Source organism: Antedon mediterranea, chromosome 3 (assembly GCF_964355755.1).
Source record: "Antedon mediterranea chromosome 3, ecAntMedi1.1, whole genome shotgun sequence".
Classification (NCBI taxonomy): domain Eukaryota; kingdom Metazoa; phylum Echinodermata; class Crinoidea; order Comatulida; family Antedonidae; genus Antedon; species Antedon mediterranea.
The window spans coordinates 8,208,759-8,228,849 of record NC_092672.1 but is presented as its reverse complement, the minus strand read 5'-3'; the positions used below and the strand labels follow the sequence as shown (position 1 = coordinate 8,228,849).

Genomic DNA, 20,091 nt, shown 5'->3' with positions numbered 1-20,091 from the left:
CTTTTGGCGCTCCATAGAAACAAAAACATTGAGCATGGGGAGCTCGAGGAGTTACATTACAGTATACAAAGAAACACGTCTTTAAAATCAGGATGGGAAAGGATTTATTTATTTGTTATTATGTGTTTCTCCTTTTGAAAGTACTTATAAGTCCTAATTTTAAAGTGTGGTATTCAGGATAAAGTTAGTCAACAAATTTGAAGTCAAAATACAAGAAAGGCAGGTGCGTAAGAAAAACATCCTCTGAACCACCAACACATTGGAGTAAATATATACCAACAAACAACCCGTCAAGTTTGTTTGTTGTAAAAAAAAAATATACATTTACTCAACGGGCGAAAATAATGTGAGTTTATCTAAGTTTTGCGGTAGTATTAAATTATATTTATGGTAATAAATGAAACCTACTGTGTTTAAAATTATGTATGGATAAACAAGTATTGTTTTTAAGCTGTAGTATATCTTAGAATTTGTAATCTTAGGTTTTGGGTCTTAGCTTTCGTGATCTTAGGTCTTAGGGGGTCTTAGCTTTCGTGGTCTTAGGTTTTGTGACACCCTGACAACGATTTAAGTATTCTGGTTATGGTTTACTCATGATAGATATACAATTTGATACATGAGAAAATCAATTGTAGATTTGTTAACCATTTGAGGTTTTTGGCTGATTATTTTTCAAAATCAACATATAACTGGTCTACTCTGTGTCCAAAATCTGAGTGCAGTCTTCTTTTGAATAGCCTAGCTAGCAACTGAAATGATGATGATTCCGGCTCCAGGATGTAAAATACACACACCGAAACATAGGAACTAGAAACATAACATGTATACATTTCATTTTAAACCATGAAGTTTGAAAACCATTGGATCACAGCGTTTTGTGAGTTTTAGTTATAGTTATTAGTTATGTTCAATCAATCGTTCAATTTATATAGCGCCATTCCAACAGTTATATTACATTTATCATTAAGAAAAGAAATGTTTTAAATAGCCGATCGCGCATGTGTGAATTGATGTCTTATAAAGGCGTGACATGAGAGTGTTGATGTACTCCACTTGCAGCGTCGTCGCAGTGTGGATGACTGGTAAGTATAATATTTGCTATTTATACTCTCGCCATTGAATAAAAAAGTCAAATTGATTTTTAGTATAATTTATTTTATTTATTTTATATTAAAACCTGAATCAAATTATGATCACAAGATCCATGGCTTAATTTAAAGTTATTATAAACAAATATAGATTCGTAAAATAATAATGTGGTATCGGCACAATAACTAACAATACAAAAAAAAAATCCACAATAGCTAACATAATTTTATTCTTTCAATAAACTAAAAAGCCTTTCTTATCAGATTTATTTTCGAATTTTCAACCCATTTATTTTACCAAACATATTATATATACAGTATTGTATAACTACTGTACATACGGTACTATAGGAATCAACTGAAATTATTTTAGAAAAATAGGCTTTAAAGCTTTGTCTACACTCAAACTCATTTGACAAAAAACGTGTGATGTACCCAAATAGTGGCAGTAATATGTTCAAATATAGTCATAGTCATAGTCATATATACTTTATTGTCCATTTAAAAAACAGAAATGTGATTTGAAAACTGGCAAAATACAAAAATATAAAATACAATTTACAAAAACACACACAAAAAGTTAAGAGGCTAAAAATTGTTAAAATTAGATAAAAATTATCGGTTACATTTTACCTTTGTACTCTGTATATGGTAGGGATATGTTCAAATATGGTAGTGATATGTTCAAATATGGTAGTGATATGACATCATCACATTTCTTGGGACATTTTTATAGTATAGACAGGGCTTAAGAATTATCCGCATACAGACACCATCAATGTTTATCTTTTTATAAAGTTGCCATTGAGAATGAAACTATTATTTATTTCTAGCTTGTTCAATCAATGTGTCGGTACTTTGCTGAAGAATGTAAAGGGTAGTTCCGAGTTTAAAATTTATATTGTTTAATTTTCTTAATTCTTCTTTCAAATAGGAATCTTATTGACTTTTTTTTCCATTTCAAAACATATACAAGATTGTATTGACTTTAACAATCGTTAATCACGTAACTGATCGTATTTTCCTATGTAATATCAATTTATATACTACACTATAGAAAAATGCCTCAAATATGGCCGGCAGTCAATTCTGATGAGTTTCCTATCTTATAACATTATGTCCTGTAGCGCCACTTAAAAAAGGCTGCTTATTTTAAGACGCCCGTTTACATGACGAAGTATGGGTTATCATCATTGTTGGAAAGGTTTATATTTTAATAGGCACTAGACAATTTATACCGAAGCTACCTTTTAATAAAATACGAATAAATACATAATGAGTTTCAATCACACAAAAGATATGATAGTTTAAAGTGCCTTATACTCTAATTATTTCATATATTCGAAGTATACGTAAGTGTATGTCAAAACCATGCATAGAGATCAAACTTTTTTAGTTAATGATTTTTTTAATTTCTAGATATATTTGATTAATTAATGCAATTCTGTACTCCGAGCCAAGAGTGGTTTGAGAATGTTTATTACTGGATATATGGCATTGATGTTGACTTTGTATACATGCTACTCTGTCGAAGGTAATTATGATGATGATAATGATAATGATTTAGGCTCTTTTGATTAAAAAAAAACAATAAATGTTATATACAGCAACTATATGTATAGTAGGCTTATTTGAATTTAATAATATAAAAATAAAAACAGTAATAGGCCTCATATTTTAAATAATGTACTGCCGGATAATCGAAGAGAGACATGCTGAAGATAGAATACGTAGAAACTTCAACAAACAAAGTAAAAATATATTGTATAACTGACCGATTCACAAATTCTTGTTATTCTTAGAGTTAATCAATAGAAATAATAATAATCGGACAAATTCTATAAAACCTAATACTTTTAAACTCAATAATAGGGAGCTTTCGACCGACGACCAAACTATGTCATGTTAATTCATTTTTGTTAATTCATTATGCGCATGCGGAGATATTGGGATTGGGAAGTGTTTCCTCACTTCCTGCTTCAACACAGGTTTGATGGTTTCTAGGTCCAGGCGACGACCGACGACACATCGGTTAAATCACCTGCCCCTCTGAAATCCGTGAATTTGCCAGGAGATCCTAACTATGCTCATCAACAACAAAAATTGTGTTATCAACAGAAACCAGATGAACATTAAATATTTGATGATCAATCAAAAAATGTTTAAATGTGTTAAAATTGGTTGCAAGCCATACACAATAGATTTTTATCTTTTTTCTTTATAATGTTGATATTGTTTAATTATGTCTATCGATATAATTTGTAACTGTTGTTTTCACACAGCGTCAAGAAACAAAATAATATGTGAAGGGAAAACTGATGAGTTGAGATGTAACTGTTCAAAGACAATCGTCGTGGAATCTGCCAACTATGGTCGAACGGAACCGGATCATTTCTGTAATGACGAAAGAACCAGCGACACAAACTGTATAAATGACGTTCTAACCAACATCACTGATCGTTGTAACCATTATGATGAATGTATAATTGAATCTAGTAATGCTTTTGTTGACAAATGCAAGGGAACTTACAAGTACATGAATATTACATATGAATGCACCTCAACAGGTAATCTTAAAGAAAATAACCTTTTCAAAATTGTTTTGTTGAATCACATACTAGTTATTCATGTTGATTACAGAATGGATCGAAAAAACCCCTCCAAAATCCGTAATTTAAAAATGGGAAAGAATTAATCAACCGGAAGCCCATTGACTGCTATCAGGCAATGGGTTTTTTTTTATTAAATGTTTTATTAAACCGTTTATTTTTATTAGTTTTATTTTTTTTTTATGATTAAAAACTGGCATATTCAAAATTTCAGTTTATTCATCTTTATTTTTCATTTTTTAGGGGAAAATCCATATTTCAATTAGGCCTTCTTGTTTGTATATTTGAACATTATTTTATTGACTCTCATCAACGTTACAGTATTGTCATATTAGAACAAGAAACAATATAAAACACCGAACAAAAACAAAAATGTTGACAAAAAAATGATACGAATAGCTTAAAGATGTATTGTCCCCCTGATTTGATCATTTGTCATTAACAGGGTTAAAGAGTTAATAAGTGACGTCACTTTGCACTTACCATTACCTTAATTGTATGTATAATTATTATTTCTCATATGCATCAACATTTATTTATTTATTGACATTATATTATTATTATTATTATTATAGTAGTTACGGCTTTTATCGAGTGTCCTAATAACGTAACTGAATGTGCCGATTACATACTAAACGAAGCATACGTAACTTGGGAACCCGCAGAAGTCTTTCACATCGAAGCCGGAGAATTCGAAACAACCCACGAAAATGGATCATTGTTTCCTATTGGAGAAACGCTTGTAAACGTTACGACAAAAATAGTAGGATGTGACGACACCATTTCGTGCTCCTTTTCCGTCTTCGTTGAAGGTGAGTTTACATAGGAATAAAACGTCCCAGCTACCAAATCATTATTTTATCTCAATGGTGTAGAAAACAGATATGAATGAATAACAATCATACTATAACGCACTATATCACAAAATAGTGTCCTTTGAAGGCTTTTAAATAGCATGATTATTTGGAATGACACCGGTTCGAGCTCCTTTTCAATCTTCGTTGAAGGTGAGTTTCCGTAGGACGTCCCAGCTACCAAATGGTTATTTTAAATTATTATCTCAATAGAGTAGAAAAAAAAATATGAATGAACGACAATCATACTATAACGCACTATATCACAAAATAGTGTGCTTTAAAGGCTTTTAAACAGCATGCTGATTTAGAATGATGCTTTACTCCAACTAAACGGTTTTTACTTTATGGCTTCTGTTTGTTGACTCTAGTCTGAAGACTTGAGAAATGCTGTAGATGTTTTACAATCAAATAAATAAAGGTTTTCGTAGGTCTATTATTTAATTAGTAAAGTTATTTCAGATTGTTATCCAGTATCAGCATGCCATTCAAACAATAAGACGTCGGCAGTTTGTATTGTGAACTTTTCTAAACAACCTAACATCGGTGCAGCATTCGTAAGTAATGTTACAGCAACCTTGACTTGACTACATAGCTGTCGAAAAGTCATTCTGCGCACGCTTAGATATGCATGACTGCTAGAGACTCAATAATCTGCGTAGTCGCGTGATGCGTCCTAAAAAGAAATTTCACTATAACAATATTAAGTAAGATTGCTTGAAATATCATTAACTTTGATAGACTAAAGCTCTGCCTACACTATCAAACTAGTTTGACAAAAAAGTGTGATGTGCCCAAATATGTTAGTGATATAACATCACCATGTCCATATATGAGCACATCACATTTTTATGTCACATACAGTTTGATAGTGTAGACAGAGCTTAAGATAAACCGGGCATATCAATTACATTTCTTAGAAATACTACAATGTTAACTTAAAGCAAATTTATATTATGGCTATTTGATAACTCACCCACCTGATGTCACCTTATGGAACCTTTCTCATTTTAACACATTTCAGACTGAGTTTGAAATTGCAAACAGTGCAGTTGAATTGGATACCATTGTGCAACATTCTCGAGAAATTACCGAAATGGATTCACTCGAAATAGATAATGCTAATCTAAGTAAAACAGTTTTTTTAAATATAGCTATAAAACAAACGTATAAAAATGTTTTATAGCATGTAAGTAATTTCACTCTTCCCTGCTTTACTTTTGTAGAAGGGATTGTTTCAATAGTCACCGTAGTGGACACAGACAACTACTCAACATCTTTAACGTTCAGCAACATTTCACTCAATCTTGGATTCAACTACATAGGTACGTGAGTGTTTACAATGGTTGTTGTATGATTATTATTAAGAAATATTACTAATATTATAATTATTACAGACCTTTCCAAATTGCATTGATAATTCATATAAACAAATCTTGCCGTATACGACCTGCAAAATAGACTATGGAAATTTACTCAAGATTTTACACACATTATTGTTGTCAATTTTTATCGATATTCTTGTTTTGCTTGTTTTTAACCTTTGTATATTTGTGTCATCATCGACCAATAATTATAGTGTGTTGGATCTGGAAAATATTTTACTGTGATAATAAGTGAAAATAAAGGTTTAAATGTATCTTGTATCACACCATCAGCCTGTCATCTTTTTCTTTTTGTCTAACGATATATATTACCTAACCTATTTAGTGGGCATATTGGGTACGGGAAGAAGGCAATAGGTGTGTTATGTAGGCTTGAAGACCGGCTTATGAAGGATCAATGAATAAATATCATTGAATTAAATCATTATCATCGTCATTAATGAATTTATATTTTTCAGGGGAAGTAACAATAGTTGCTTTATTTTGGGAGTATGATTTCCTACGTACACCACAACTAAGCGAGAATATTACAAGGTAATGAACTATTACTCAATTGCATGGATTTTTTACCTGTTAATATAAAAAAAAAAATCCTTTACCGTACCTAAAGAGCCAACAACAACATCGGCAAGGGTTCGAGGCCGACTCGCTCCTAGTTCTGGTGGTGGAACAAGTCTTCTCGGATAAGGACTATAAACCGTAGGTCCAGTGTACACCGTTATAACCTGTGTGTACTTTAAAAGAACCCAGTTCATTATTCGAAAAAGAGTAGGGGGTTACCCCGGTGAACTGGTTCACACAATAGCCCCTGTATCAGGGGGATTACCACCTATCTGATAGGACAGTGATTAATTCACTATTGGTAATCCTTGGCCACATTGCCTAAAGACAAAAAATAAAAAAATAAAAAAGTAACCTGTATAAGAATAATAACTATGAACATATAAAGTATACCGATCATCTTTTCAAACCACCATCGCTTAATTTGATCGAGTCGGTTTGATTGGTAGTTTATAAACCATAAGCTGTTTTTAAAGCTGTTTTTAATCCTTTTAAAGCTGTTTTAAACTATTTTAATCTCCTGAATCCTATTCAATTTTAATACCTAGTCATTTTTACACCGTGTTTCATAACTTATATTTTTTGTGCAATTATGTGTGTGTACATAATATATTATATTGTATATCTATTTATTATTGTAGTAATAATTGTCAATCTTCAAGAAGAATTTCTGTTGTTATTTTATGATGATGATGGACAAATAAAGCATTTCAGTATTCAGTATTCAGTATTAGGGAGGTTTCGCAACCTTACGAATACGATAACGAAAACGGATACGTCATACATTTGTGAAACTTTTGAGCTGATCCCCATTTCATATTCGTAAAGAGTATTCGTGACGAATATCACAAAGGTATGACGTATCCGTTTTCGTTATCGTATTCGTAAGATTGCGAAACCTCTCTATATTCGTAACTACAAAACGAGTATAGTTTTTGATCTATTTTGCACATTTTGCATTTGAATTAGGAATGATTCATGATTATAATATAATTATAGATTTATTGAAAGTAATTTACTAAAATGGCAGGTCAATTTAGATAAATAGCAGTTTTTAAAGTCCTCACTCGCTTTGATGTTAAGCTAGGCCTAGGCAGCCAAGCACCAAGCAACACGTACCTGAGCTTCGCTCAAATTTACCGCAGTCATATTTTGGACGCGCCTCAATATTTCGTTGCCATGCGAAACAGATTTTTTTTATGGCTTACGAAAACGAATACGTGTGCGTGACGTATCCGTTTTCGTTATCGTATTCGTAAGATTGCGAAACCTCTCTATTGTGATTACGAATAATACCAAATCTTTAATTAGGTCATCATTTCGATCTCCTATTCTTCTTCGTATTTATTTCTTTCTGTATAGATTTATTCGATTATCTGAAAAACTTCAATCTCAATGGTTTTTAAATTTTCACAATATCTTTTTCATAATGAAATTATCCATAATAAGCTTTTAAGCGTAATCACTCATTCGTGACGTCATCTATACGCCATTTTTGTGAAATAACATATAATTAGTTATATCTCTATTACTCGATCCAATCATATTCACTATACATAAACTTCAGGTCAAGGATAAAAATATTAGCAAATAAAAGCGTATACGTATAATTTAAAATGCTCAAAATTACGTTTTGACCATTTTAAACAATGACGTTTTTGCGCGCACGATACTGTACTTAGAAAGCGTAAAAATAGTCCATTCTAACTTCAAATAGAGCTATACGAGCAGGTTAAAAATGAAAAGATGCGCACATTATTGTACAAAGGTGTTTAAGGTGGTAACAAAATAAGACAATAATTATTCTTCAGAATGCAGGTTGACCCCCCACTCGTTTAACTTATTCTGGAAGCCTTTGAGTTGTAGATATGAATTCGTGTACATATTTGACGTAAAAAAATGCATATTAAAAAAAAATAAATGCCAGTAAAAGTATAAAAACGATCACCTATAATTCTTCAAAGTGACGAATTAAATTCTAATTTGTAATTACTGTTTCTTTGGTACTGTCCAATCCCATCAATAAGTTAATTACCGTATCATAATGGTATTGATTGACAGTTATAATATTTTAATATGATAATAATAACAATATAAATATTTTAATTTCAGCAACGAGGTATATCTACATTCTGGATTACTTTCAATATCAACCTATGACGTTAATAACACTGCGGTAGACACGAGAGTGGAATATACCATACAGGTATAGGTTCTTATTTCACACTCATAGGCCTATTCATATTAATACTAAACATAAATTTAAAAGAAAAGATCTTAAAAAAATAACATATACGAATCAAAACGAAACTAACAAAACACAATAAAAAAGAGTTAAATATTGATTATACAGGTATCTATATATAAATTATGGTTAATTCTGACATAGGCGAGCACAATGCAAAAACTTCGGTACAAATCTCCGCCTTGAATACCTACCTTATCTATCCGAGATGTACCGCGAAACGTAGATTTGATAACATTAGTGTTCACGCCGACGCTATTGTTGGTTGGCCATTAATCATAGCCATTTCAGTTTTTTGTTTATTTTAAAACATACCGCGCGTGTGTGAAGGTACAGTAGTTAAATAATAGGAATTATACTGCAAATTAATAAAGATCAAATTAAATATACGCCATAAAGAATCAGAATATATTGTGGGGAATAGTATTATAAAATTACATAGGGAGATTTGATGATAAGACATTTTTCGAGTGAAATCCCGATAGCTGAGTTTTATTGAGTAAGCTTTCAGGAATAACTGTAGGCTATCTTCCTGTGTCCCGTTAGGACCGAGATGTCTGCCCATGTTGCAAGCCGTACCATAATGTCTTCTTTCTTGGGCCCACTCTGTCACGGCAGTTAGTTTCAAAAGATGATTAAATTAAATAATGTATTAATAATTATTAGGATGGTATTCATTTGAATAAACGCCTCTCCAATAAAACATCACTTTGAATAATAAAAAAAAACCTTTTCTTTTGAATTGGATGTCTAAAGTGTGAAGCCACGGGCTATCGGGCTATCGTGGCACAAAAATCTCCTAAAAAATAATTATAATAATAAAACAAATTAATCATCGATTGAGTGGCCTATTATGTAATATTACTATTATTATAAACAGGTTTTAGAAACTGATGACGATTTAATCGAATCTGTGATGTCGATGAATTATAATGTAACGTACGTGTGTGGATTCATCAATCTTAATTCCCAGTAAGATAACATTATTATCATTATACTCAACTACTACCACTTACTACTCCAGCTTGCTACGTTTCCTCTAGACTTCCCCAAGTCTATAGTTGTCCACCAGTCGGCATTTTGATTTTTTTCTGAAAACTTGTGATATAAAGATTATACGTATGAAACTATTGGTAGGCCTAACTTTCCACATACTGTTAATAACACCATTTATGCAAAACTTGCACATAAGCATGTCTTAGAATAACAAAAAAAATGCCATTTTCTTCTGTAAGATGATTAACTTGATTAGAATAAACAATTTATACAGCTATTATAATTGTAATAATTATAGAAACTGGTCAACATCCGGGTGTTATGTTGTCAACATCAATGTCACATGGGCTGTATGTAGATGTGATCACCTGACAAGTTTTGGAGTGTTGATGCAAGTCACATCATATGAGGTAGTCTAATTATGTCACTCCTAGGCCTACTTAAGTAGCTTAACTTCACTAACTAAAAGAACAACTTTTTAATTTACTACTAATAAACTACAGTACAGTAGGCCTAATACTATGATATTAATGTCTTTTTTTTTCTTTTCCCGTTGTTCTGTTTAAAATTGTCAATGTAATTTCAGACTGAATCTATTCACGAAGAGGCTCTTTCCGCTCTTACTACAATTGGATTAATCATGTCCATAATTCTACTAACAATAACTGAAACTGTATATGTTCTACTTAAGTAAGATTTTATATTCTTTGATTATTTGTCAATTTCTGTGTGTACTCGTACCCATTTCACATCACCTAGTGATGTTGACGCCTCTGTGTGTGTTAAACTCCAGAGTGTCTTTGGTAATATTATTGGTTAAGTAAATGTGTCTTTGGTAAATAAACGTTGTCTTTGGTAATATTATTGGTTCCGATACTGTTTTGATACTGTTTTATATTTATTTAATAAAGCTTATATTATTGGAAGTATTATATTTACTTGTATTAATATATATTCCAAATTTATGAGTAGGCCTACTTGTTTTGAAATTAGTTATTTACTCTACTCTACTTTAATTTTTAATAATCTCATTAATATGTATTTATGTTAGAGGTTTATGGAAGTCTCTTCGGAACAATATTCATAAGAACTTGATTGCAAACATGATTGCTTTCTATACATTGTTTCTAATCGGCATTGACAAAATTGAGTACACGGTGAGTTTATTTGAATTCAGTTGATAATCAATGTTAAACAATGGAGAAATATGTTATTTTTACATGGTTAAACCAACAGATCTCTTGACTATTTACATCATTACAAACAATGTACACACATAGCCTGTTTTATATTATATGTATTCATACTCTTGCTATAATATATAAAGAAAAAATTCATATGTACTGGAAGTAATAAACTGAATATCTTCATTTTAAGAAAATAAATGTATAAATAATCATGTTAGAAAAACACTATCACTTTTGATGATGAACAACTCTAAAATGTATTTAGGAAATATTTTTTGTTTTATTTTATACCTATTATGTTGTGTTTATTGTTTTATGTTTTTTTTATGTAAAAGGGTCCTGCGAAAACAGAAGTACAAACTTCTCTATGCAGGATCCTTGCCATCATTTATGCTATGAAAATATATTATAAAGGATGAGTAAAAAATAAATGAATGTGAATATCACAATGGTAAATAGTAACAATATAATAATAACTGGTGAAAATTGTTTACCATGATCAAGGCTAAACTAATTCATCCATATTAGTTATTTACTCAATATATGCTTAGTTTTAAAAAGGCTACATTTCCATCATAAGCAATAACATAACGTAAGACTTCTTCCATAAGGGAATTCGTTAAAAGTCAAATTTTAAATATGTATTCACATTGCTTGTAATTGAGATACGAGGTTCTCTTCAAATAGAAATGACTAGAAAATGTTTTAGTTTACACTATATTTTATATCAAAATGTATTTTTTGGGAGAATGAGAATATATATATATTTATACATATCTACATCTATTATTAATTATTATTACTATTATACTATTATTTATTAGTAATTGAATTTATCATAATATGATTTGTTTGATTTGAATAAAATTGAAATATTATTTATACAGAAAGTTGAGCTAGATAGGCATGAAGTTGCCTTTTTCTTCTTCCTTTTTATCCAACTATTTAAATGGTTTTTTTTTTAAATTATAATGTTATATTTATGTATTTGTTTGTTTTTTTGTTTGTTTTTAATTTTTGGATAAATAAAGAAAGAAATCAATTTTGTGGTGGTCGTGACAGCTAGCTATGGAAGAAATCATTAAGTTTAGACTTTCCTGCTTTTGGTGTGTCGTTTCGTTGTATTTGTGTCCTGTACTTGCAGTTGTGTTACATGATGCCATAATTTGTACTTTCCAGATTTATGGCTATTAATGATACAAATCAAAACAACATTTATTTCAGATATTCTGTAAGGTTACTTCAGTGTGTCTGTACCTTCTTCTGATGAACATATTTTTTTGGATGTTTGGTGAAGCTGTATTTCTTGCATTCAAGGTGATTTACCGAACACCAAGCCGACACAACAGACTGAGGAATTATATATTGTTCTGTTATTTGGTGCCAGTTATTTTAGTCACACCAGTCGCAATATTCAAATACGACTCATACGGAAATGATTAGTAAGTATAAACAACAATACTATTTATTGTTTAGGTTTAATTTATTTCTGATAAACAATGCCTACTAAGATTAGTAACATAAATTATTATTAACAGTAGGCCTAAAGTAAAAACAGGTTGATAGAAAATCGAATTACATTGTTAAATCTACATGGGTAAATTGCATTTAGATTGGTATAAATGTATCAGTCACAAGATGTAAGGATCTGTAGGCCTACCTTTATAAGCAAGATTCAAAACAGGTTCTCATTGAATTTACTTTCTCAATAAATACATACTTTATATTTTCCTAGCTGTTGGTTGGATACACAATCTAATTGGTGTATAGTTTTTCCAGCATCAATAATCATTTTGGTAAGTTTTACCATTTTTATTTTCTATTTTTGCAGAAAACTTAACAAATACTTCATTTGACTCACAAGTGAATTTCATTTTTATAAATCTGCACAGTATATTCTATATAGGTCTATACTGTACAAGGAAAATTATCTTACACTGACAAATACCAGCATTTTATGAACGTTGGAATAACAAATCTAGTTCAATAAATTGCAGGCTTGTTGCCTAAAGAATCAACTACTCTGTAAAAAAGCTTCTTATTTTTTCTTAATATAATAGTTCAATATTCAATTAATTTGAATAAAAACACAAAATGATGACGCGCACCTCTCAACCCCTCTGATATAAATGTGCTTTTGCCTAAAGCTCTGTCAACACTATCAAACTAGAAAATAAAGTGCGATGTTCCCAAATATGGTAGTGATATGACATCATTATGTCCATATATGGGCGCATCACATTTTTTTGTGTATTTTGATAGTTTAGACAGCTTCAGAAAGATGCTGACCTCTACAAAATAATAGTTATAACTTGATTTAAAGTTTAGCATGGTGATTCTGGTTATGATGGTTCGCATTATTTATCAACGAGCTGGAACAAATTTAAGAATGGGGAGAAGTGAAACAGAGGATCACAGGCAGCTGAGGTAACGTCATTCAGCCCTCTATATCTAAGACGATTTACTGGCAATTTAAAATGTCAGATTTAGAGCAAGCGGTGCACATTGCCGAACAAAATAATAATCAGGCATAGAGCGTCTATGTGCACGTACAAATTACAATTATTATCAGTCTTAAAAATGTTATCTACCTAACTTTTGTTTGTAAAATCCGAGCTACTACATGTTGTTCGTTTGAGGATCACATGCTCTTCACCCCCTTAATTCATCAGCTTGCTTTATAAGTAAACTAAACTTAATGTTGTTTAGTGTTAACTTGGAAAAAGCCTTTTACTTAAAAAAAAACCCCGATACTTAAAATGTTAAATTCTTCAGTTAGAAAAGTATCGTAACTAATAATAAGTTAGCCAGGGTTAATAATGCATTTCTACTTTCACTTTAAAAGAAAATTAATTTCTTATTTTCGTTTAGAAAGTCAGTGAAGGGCGCTGTATTTCTAGTCCCTATTCTGGGTGTCACGTGGATTTTTGGACCACTTTCTGTAAATGGGGAATCCCTCTTCATGCAGTATTTGTTTGTGATATTGAACTCGTTTCAAGGCGTGTTTATATTCATTGTCTACTGTTTGTTGGACAACGAGGTAAAGTGATGTGTCATGTAAAATTCACTCATTTGTGTTTGTGTATGATATTGTTGATTATTCTTGCGTGGGATATGTACCGGTCACGCAGTCTTGTTGTAGACATGACACACCTTATGAAAATCAGATGATTGTTCCGATCTCCCGTAACTTTAGTACGTTATAAATAAATTGAAGATACCAAACGCAATTTGAAATCAGACATTAATTATACCATTAAGCAGTCTAACAAAAATTACATTATTGCACTCATAAAAGCTACAAAAAGAGGAATACATTTCGTACGGAATTTTTTTTATTTTTTTCCTATTTTACTCTTTATAATTTAACCCCAATGAATCTCATTCCAATTTTGTTTCACGATCATTTCTTTCATTTAGTAATTAAAGTTAAGATTTGGTTTGTGATTTTCAGGTTCAAACACATTGGAAGAATCGGAGAAAAGGTCAAGTACACACAGTTGCAAATACACAAACCAGTCGCACGTAAAAGAAGAATAAACGACGCCATAAATTATTGCAGAATGTAGTTGTTTATAATACTGATTATTTTTTACTTTGCATTTACTTCTGGCTGAAATGAACAGAACTCTTAAGAGCAGAAAACATTTTCTATTTAATTAATATAAAATAAAAAAAAACAGACAACAAAATAGCAGTCACATAGCTTTCTCCAATTTAGCGTAAAATGCTGCACAGTGCACCTCATAAGTTCTTGTTTAATATTTACACCTCTAAGATATGTATTGTAATATCATAACATTAAAAGATACATTGCTACACGACGTATTATTTGTTTGTGGTTCGCTCTCACACTTATATATTCAAATCATACATTTATGAGTTCTGATTGGTTGAATAATTTCTCCACGTCACAACAAGTAGGTAAAATATTAATGGCATTGGAATTAGTCAACGTTTTTGATTCGTGCGAATAAATTCGTCTAAAACAGGCTTAAAGATGAATTTCTACTAACTTGACTCCTAGAAGTCGTTGCAGACTAACACCGACGTAAGGTCTGGTAAGTAATACCTATTGTTTATCCCCTCAGAAGACGATTAACGTATTTCTGTGGGTCTGTTTTTCGTTTCATTCAATACATGTAATGTTTTATTCTAACTTAGTTATTACTAGGTTTATACAAAAAACTTGTAAAACTTTCCCAAATATTTTCTAGTAATGTATGACGACAACATTTGATGTATTGTTGTGCAATAGTAATACGATTTATGATTTTAATTCATATTTCTGTAGTTGTATTTCTCTATAATGAATAAAGAAACTTCAAATGAAAATGGTTTGTATTTTAGTATAAGCGAAGTTTGTACTCTGTAGTGTCATACTCCAAATGATACTCTTTCAATTGTATGATTGGAAGTAATGTTTAATCAAGGCAATCTAACAACAGGACACTGAGCTCGTCTTGCCAAAAAATAGGAACTTGTAACAGTCCTTTGATCGTATGTATGGCTGCGGCAAATATCAACAGTATTGTACTATGCAAATAATCGCCGCGGCGCGCGGTGTCTGTTGTTAAGGGGCGTGAAACTGATCGCATCGCAGCCACAGATAAACACTTTGATTTCAGGCGATCAGCATCCTGTTGTTAGATTAACTTGGTTAAACAATTACTTTTCATAAAAAGTCTTTTGTGATTAAAGTCAGTTGTCAATTGGGTCAAAGGCAGGTGGAACAAAATCTATTTTTTTTGTGAAAAAGTTGAGAAGTTTTCTGCGCTGATTAGTAGCCTAGACGATACATACTTCTCAGTTTGCTCATCGAGAAAACATATTTAGGCCTATAGAAGTTAGTAATCACAAATCGTTTCTAATATTTCTGTCTTTTGAATGAAAGTTGAATTTGAAGTGTGTATATGACGTAGGTACTTATTACCGTAGTTGTTTTGATGAAATAACCTAGTTAATTATTTTCAAATATACTTGACATACATTTGGTTATATGTGGCTTTCGCCATGTAGCATATGGTTCCAAAGCGCAAATGTTGAATAAATATTGTAAAAAGTTATTAATAAACTATATTTTAATATGTGAGGTTTGTTTGTTGTTGAGAATTGCTACGCCTAGACCTATAAACATTATGCAATTATTATGAATCTCAAGGAGATTATTATTACATTTGACTTTAATGTCCATGTCCTTAAGTTAGAGTTAAACATAATATTGACTTTATTGACGAGTTATTAAAACTTTTCTGTTTTGTCTACATTTTATATTTGATTGCATTATACTATAACTGACGGTTCGCAGAAATCTTCTTTTAATATTCAGAAATGCTTCTTACGAATTGCATTCAGGTATGATGAAATAATGCAGACTGATCGCCGAAGAGCCGAGTGTTGGTGGTGGTGGGCAATGCTATTCGCTGGATTATTTAATACGATATATGCAGGTAATTCGTTTCAACAACATTTATTGAACACAATTTTTCTGAGCGGTCATATGTGTACAATCTTGGTAAAAACCAATTCAATAGAAAATGGTAGCCGTATATACTCCTTATGGACATAAGTCAAATGTAATAATAATCTTTGTTTATGTAGAGCATCTTGTGTATATGTTTGTCTTGTGAAATTATTAAATAGTTTATCCATCCTGTAATTGGCGGGTTACTCGCTGTTGGATGAGTATGAAATAAAATAAAAAATAAATAAAATAAAAATAAAAATCATATTCAATTATTATTACCGTATTCATTAGTATTCACATACATTTTTACAGCTTCATCTAAAGACATATCTTGTTTCAATACATCTGAAGAATGCGAGGTGAAATGTGATTGTCTGTATAAAATCAACATTATAGATGCCTACTATTCTTCTGACAGCAGCATATGTAGTCCTAATACATATACAGAGCGCGACAGACAGGAAGCACAAGCCGGATCCACCAAACACCAAGCAAACAAGAGTGAAATTAACTCTACCGTGGTAACACTGTGTAACGGTCTGTCTACATGCAAAATTCAAGCTAATATTACAGATGACAAGGAGTGTCTGATTGTTAAATATAAATGTATAAAACCATCAGGTAACCTTGACTTACGAAAGAGAGCATTTTATTTGAATCTCTATATTTTAAAATTTTAAAATTAAATTAAAAAATGAAAGCTAGAAATAAGACTGATATTATTCATTTTTTTCATTTATCTTTTTATTTCGGAATATCATGGTGACAAAATATAATATCCATAGCAAAAGAGAGAAAAAAAAAAATCTTAATCTAACAGCTCATAGAAGAAAAACAAAGATATGTAGGCCTAAATATATAAAGTCAATGCAACAAAGCATTCCATAGTATGTGCATTCTTGACACATTAAGAACGTGGCGATTAATGGCCATGATCAAGGAATTACTACTTGCGTTCACACGATTTTTAAAACTAAAAACAGATTTTCTAATTAACTCATCAAAGGATGGGACGTCATTTAAGACAAACATCATGCTTGCACTACAATGTCTAGGCTGCTTCAGCAGCAAACGTAAGGCATTGTTATAACATACTTTCAGTGATCTCAGAGTGCTCTTATTATATCTACACCATAAGGTTGAACAGTACATGCTGACACAGTAACTCTTAAATAGATAACATTTAGTCTTAGTAGAACATTTTCCAAACTTTCTATTTAGAGAGTTGGCCCTAATGCAAATAGATCGATATTGACGTTTGATGTCACTTTCATCACTCAGGTTATTACTGATCACATGACCAAGATAGGTTATGGAATTCTCAACGATTAGAGGTGCCCCATTTAAGGTAATATGTGGAACACCTTTGAGGTTGCGGACTTTCGGGCAAAATAGCAAGCATTTGGATTTGGTTTCATTAAAAGTAATATCATGGTCAGTAGCAAAACCTTCACAGAGTCCAATTAGGCTTTGTAAACCAGTCACTGACGGAGCCAAAAGGACCAAGTCATCAGCAAAGCTTAGGCAATTCAGTTTAAGACTGTTAATTTCACAACCTTCTTTTGACTTAGTCAGTTCAACAGTTAACGGATCAGTGTACACATTGTAAAGTAGAGGGGACATAACGCCTCCCTGGCGAACCCCATTACGAACAGTGAAAGAATCGGAAACGGAACTTCCCCACCTGACAACAAATTCCTGATTCCTATACCATGACCTCAGTATCTTAACTACAGGTTAAGGGGTACCCCTGTCAATTAGGGTCTTGAAAAGTGTCCAGTGGTTCACTTTATCAAAGGCTTTGCTAGCGTCCAAGAAACAGCAATAAACTGGGCTACCATGATTGTTGTAATGCTCGATAATCTGTTTAAGAGCAAATATACACAATTCGGTTGAGTGACCAGATTTGAAGGCAAACTGGTTGTCATGGGAGTCCAGTGAATTACCACAATGTTGTATCATTACAGACTCTAGAAGTTGCACATGCCAAAGCTATTGGCCGATACTTCCCTTTATCAGTGATATTCCCTGATTTAGATTTAATTACCGGCACAAATGTGACTTTTGTGAGATTACTTGGAACAAACCCGTGAACAAACATAGCCTTAAAACAATACTAAGTCGCTCAGAAGTGTATTTTTTTCTTTTACAAATTATTCCAAAATATATCACAATAAAATAGTATGGACAATGTTGTCAATGTAAAAAAAATGGACAACACGATACTGTAAAAAGATTAAAACGCAACAAGAATTTATTTTATCAATTTGACGAATTATAGGCTTTGTGATAATTTACGATATTTAAAATTTTATACAAATATAAATAATAATACAAATTTTTAAAAATCACCTAAAAAAGCTAATATTTAGCTTATCTCATCTAGCTACGTGTCCTGATAACGTTACTGAATGCGCTGATGATGTACTACAGCAAGCACACGTATCATGGGAACCCGCGAATGTTTACCCCACCCAGCAGGCTAGTGAATTTAAATATACACCCAGTAATGGATCACTGTTTCCTATTGGAGAAACGATTGTAAACGCCACGGCAAATATAACTGAATGCAGCTACGACACCGTTTCATGCTCGTTCTCTGTCTTCGTTGAAGGTGAGTTACGGATGAAAACAATTCCATTTCATTTTTTAAAAATCAAACTGATTAATTAATGATAACAAGAACTCCTCTAATTTTATTTACCAGAAATTACAAATTTGGTTAGAGTGAGCACATGTGTCAACATTTGGTTTAACCAATAAATACAAAATGTGTAAAGATTAATTAATAATTAATACAATTCTTAAACCATATTTGATCATCATTATTATTCATTAGCATTATTCTCAGTAGTACTATTGAAGTTATCCTTACATTGCCATTGTTATTTTTACAGCTTCAAAATGCACATTCTGTTATAAATCTGTAAACGAAGAATGTGAGTTGAAATGTGGCTGTCCGTCTAAAATCCAAGTGATATATGCCCAATATTATCCTTTTAACAGCAATATATGTAACTCTACATACCACAATCAAGGAATACAAACCGCACCACCAATGCTAAGAAATGTTACATACAATATCTCTAAAATTTGTGACCATCTGTCCACATGCCAAATTTCAGAGAGTTTCCCAGATGCATTCAGAGGTCTGCTTGTGCAATATAGATGTATAATACCATCAGGTAATTTTAATTTATGAAATGCTAGGCAGGATATGAACCTTTTAAATTTCTAATATTTATCCAGGTTAAAAAACCTTTCTTAAATATAAAAAGAAGGGAAAAAAGATTTTAGTTCTGTGAAAAGAAATGAGCTCGATGTCTAGCTTTAAATGGAGAGTTTTGTATCCGACTATAGATAACTAACAGTTTATACGATACCTTTTGTATACAGGATTAGTGTAGTGATTATTTTAGTTGGTTCCGAGCTTTCTCAGGCGTATATATATAACTCCACGCGACGTACACTGTCACTGAATGATAACTCATACAAAAAGTATATTTAACTCAACTAGAACTTTTATTCCTTGTAATTCGATTAATACATCTTTCAACCACTACCAGTCAAGCCTTAATATTTTCTTTATCATCTTTCCGTTTATCTACTCTGATCTTATTCTCTCTTCCTCTTAATATCTATTACATTCCACTTTTATATTGGACATGCAAATTTTAGGCTTCAGAGGAGGATAACATT

At 31.6% G+C, this 20,091-nt stretch overlaps 1 protein-coding gene across 1 annotated transcript; it reads left to right on the top strand.

Moving 5' to 3' along the window:
* The first annotated feature begins 1,059 nt into the window (after positions 1-1,059).
* LOC140043983 (adhesion G protein-coupled receptor L2-like) lies at positions 1,060-14,739 on the top strand. Its single transcript, XM_072088467.1, has 18 exons — positions 1,060-1,082; positions 2,508-2,622; positions 3,371-3,655; positions 4,273-4,509; positions 5,014-5,108; positions 5,576-5,681; positions 5,778-5,876; positions 6,395-6,470; positions 8,610-8,703; positions 9,623-9,714; positions 10,037-10,148; positions 10,325-10,428; positions 10,790-10,895; positions 12,150-12,367; positions 12,661-12,721; positions 13,249-13,352; positions 13,797-13,965; positions 14,380-14,739. The coding sequence occupies exons 2-18, from the start codon at positions 2,562-2,564 to the stop codon at positions 14,452-14,454; spliced, it is 2,094 nt and encodes a 697-aa protein (XP_071944568.1). The 5' UTR covers positions 1,060-1,082; positions 2,508-2,561; the 3' UTR covers positions 14,455-14,739.
* The last annotated feature ends 5,352 nt before the right edge of the window (positions 14,740-20,091 follow it).

Bases quoted from the DNA above. Each gene is read 5' to 3' on its own strand.
- LOC140043983 (XM_072088467.1), top strand. From the start codon at position 2,562: ATGTTTATTACTGGATATATGGCATTGATGTTGACTTTGTATACATGC. The intron at 2,623-3,370 runs GTAATTATGATG...GTTTTCACACAG, and splicing joins TACATGCTACTCTGTCGAAG to CGTCAAGAAACAAAATAATA. The intron at 8,704-9,622 runs GTATAGGTTCTT...TATTATAAACAG, and splicing joins GAGTGGAATATACCATACAG to GTTTTAGAAACTGATGACGA.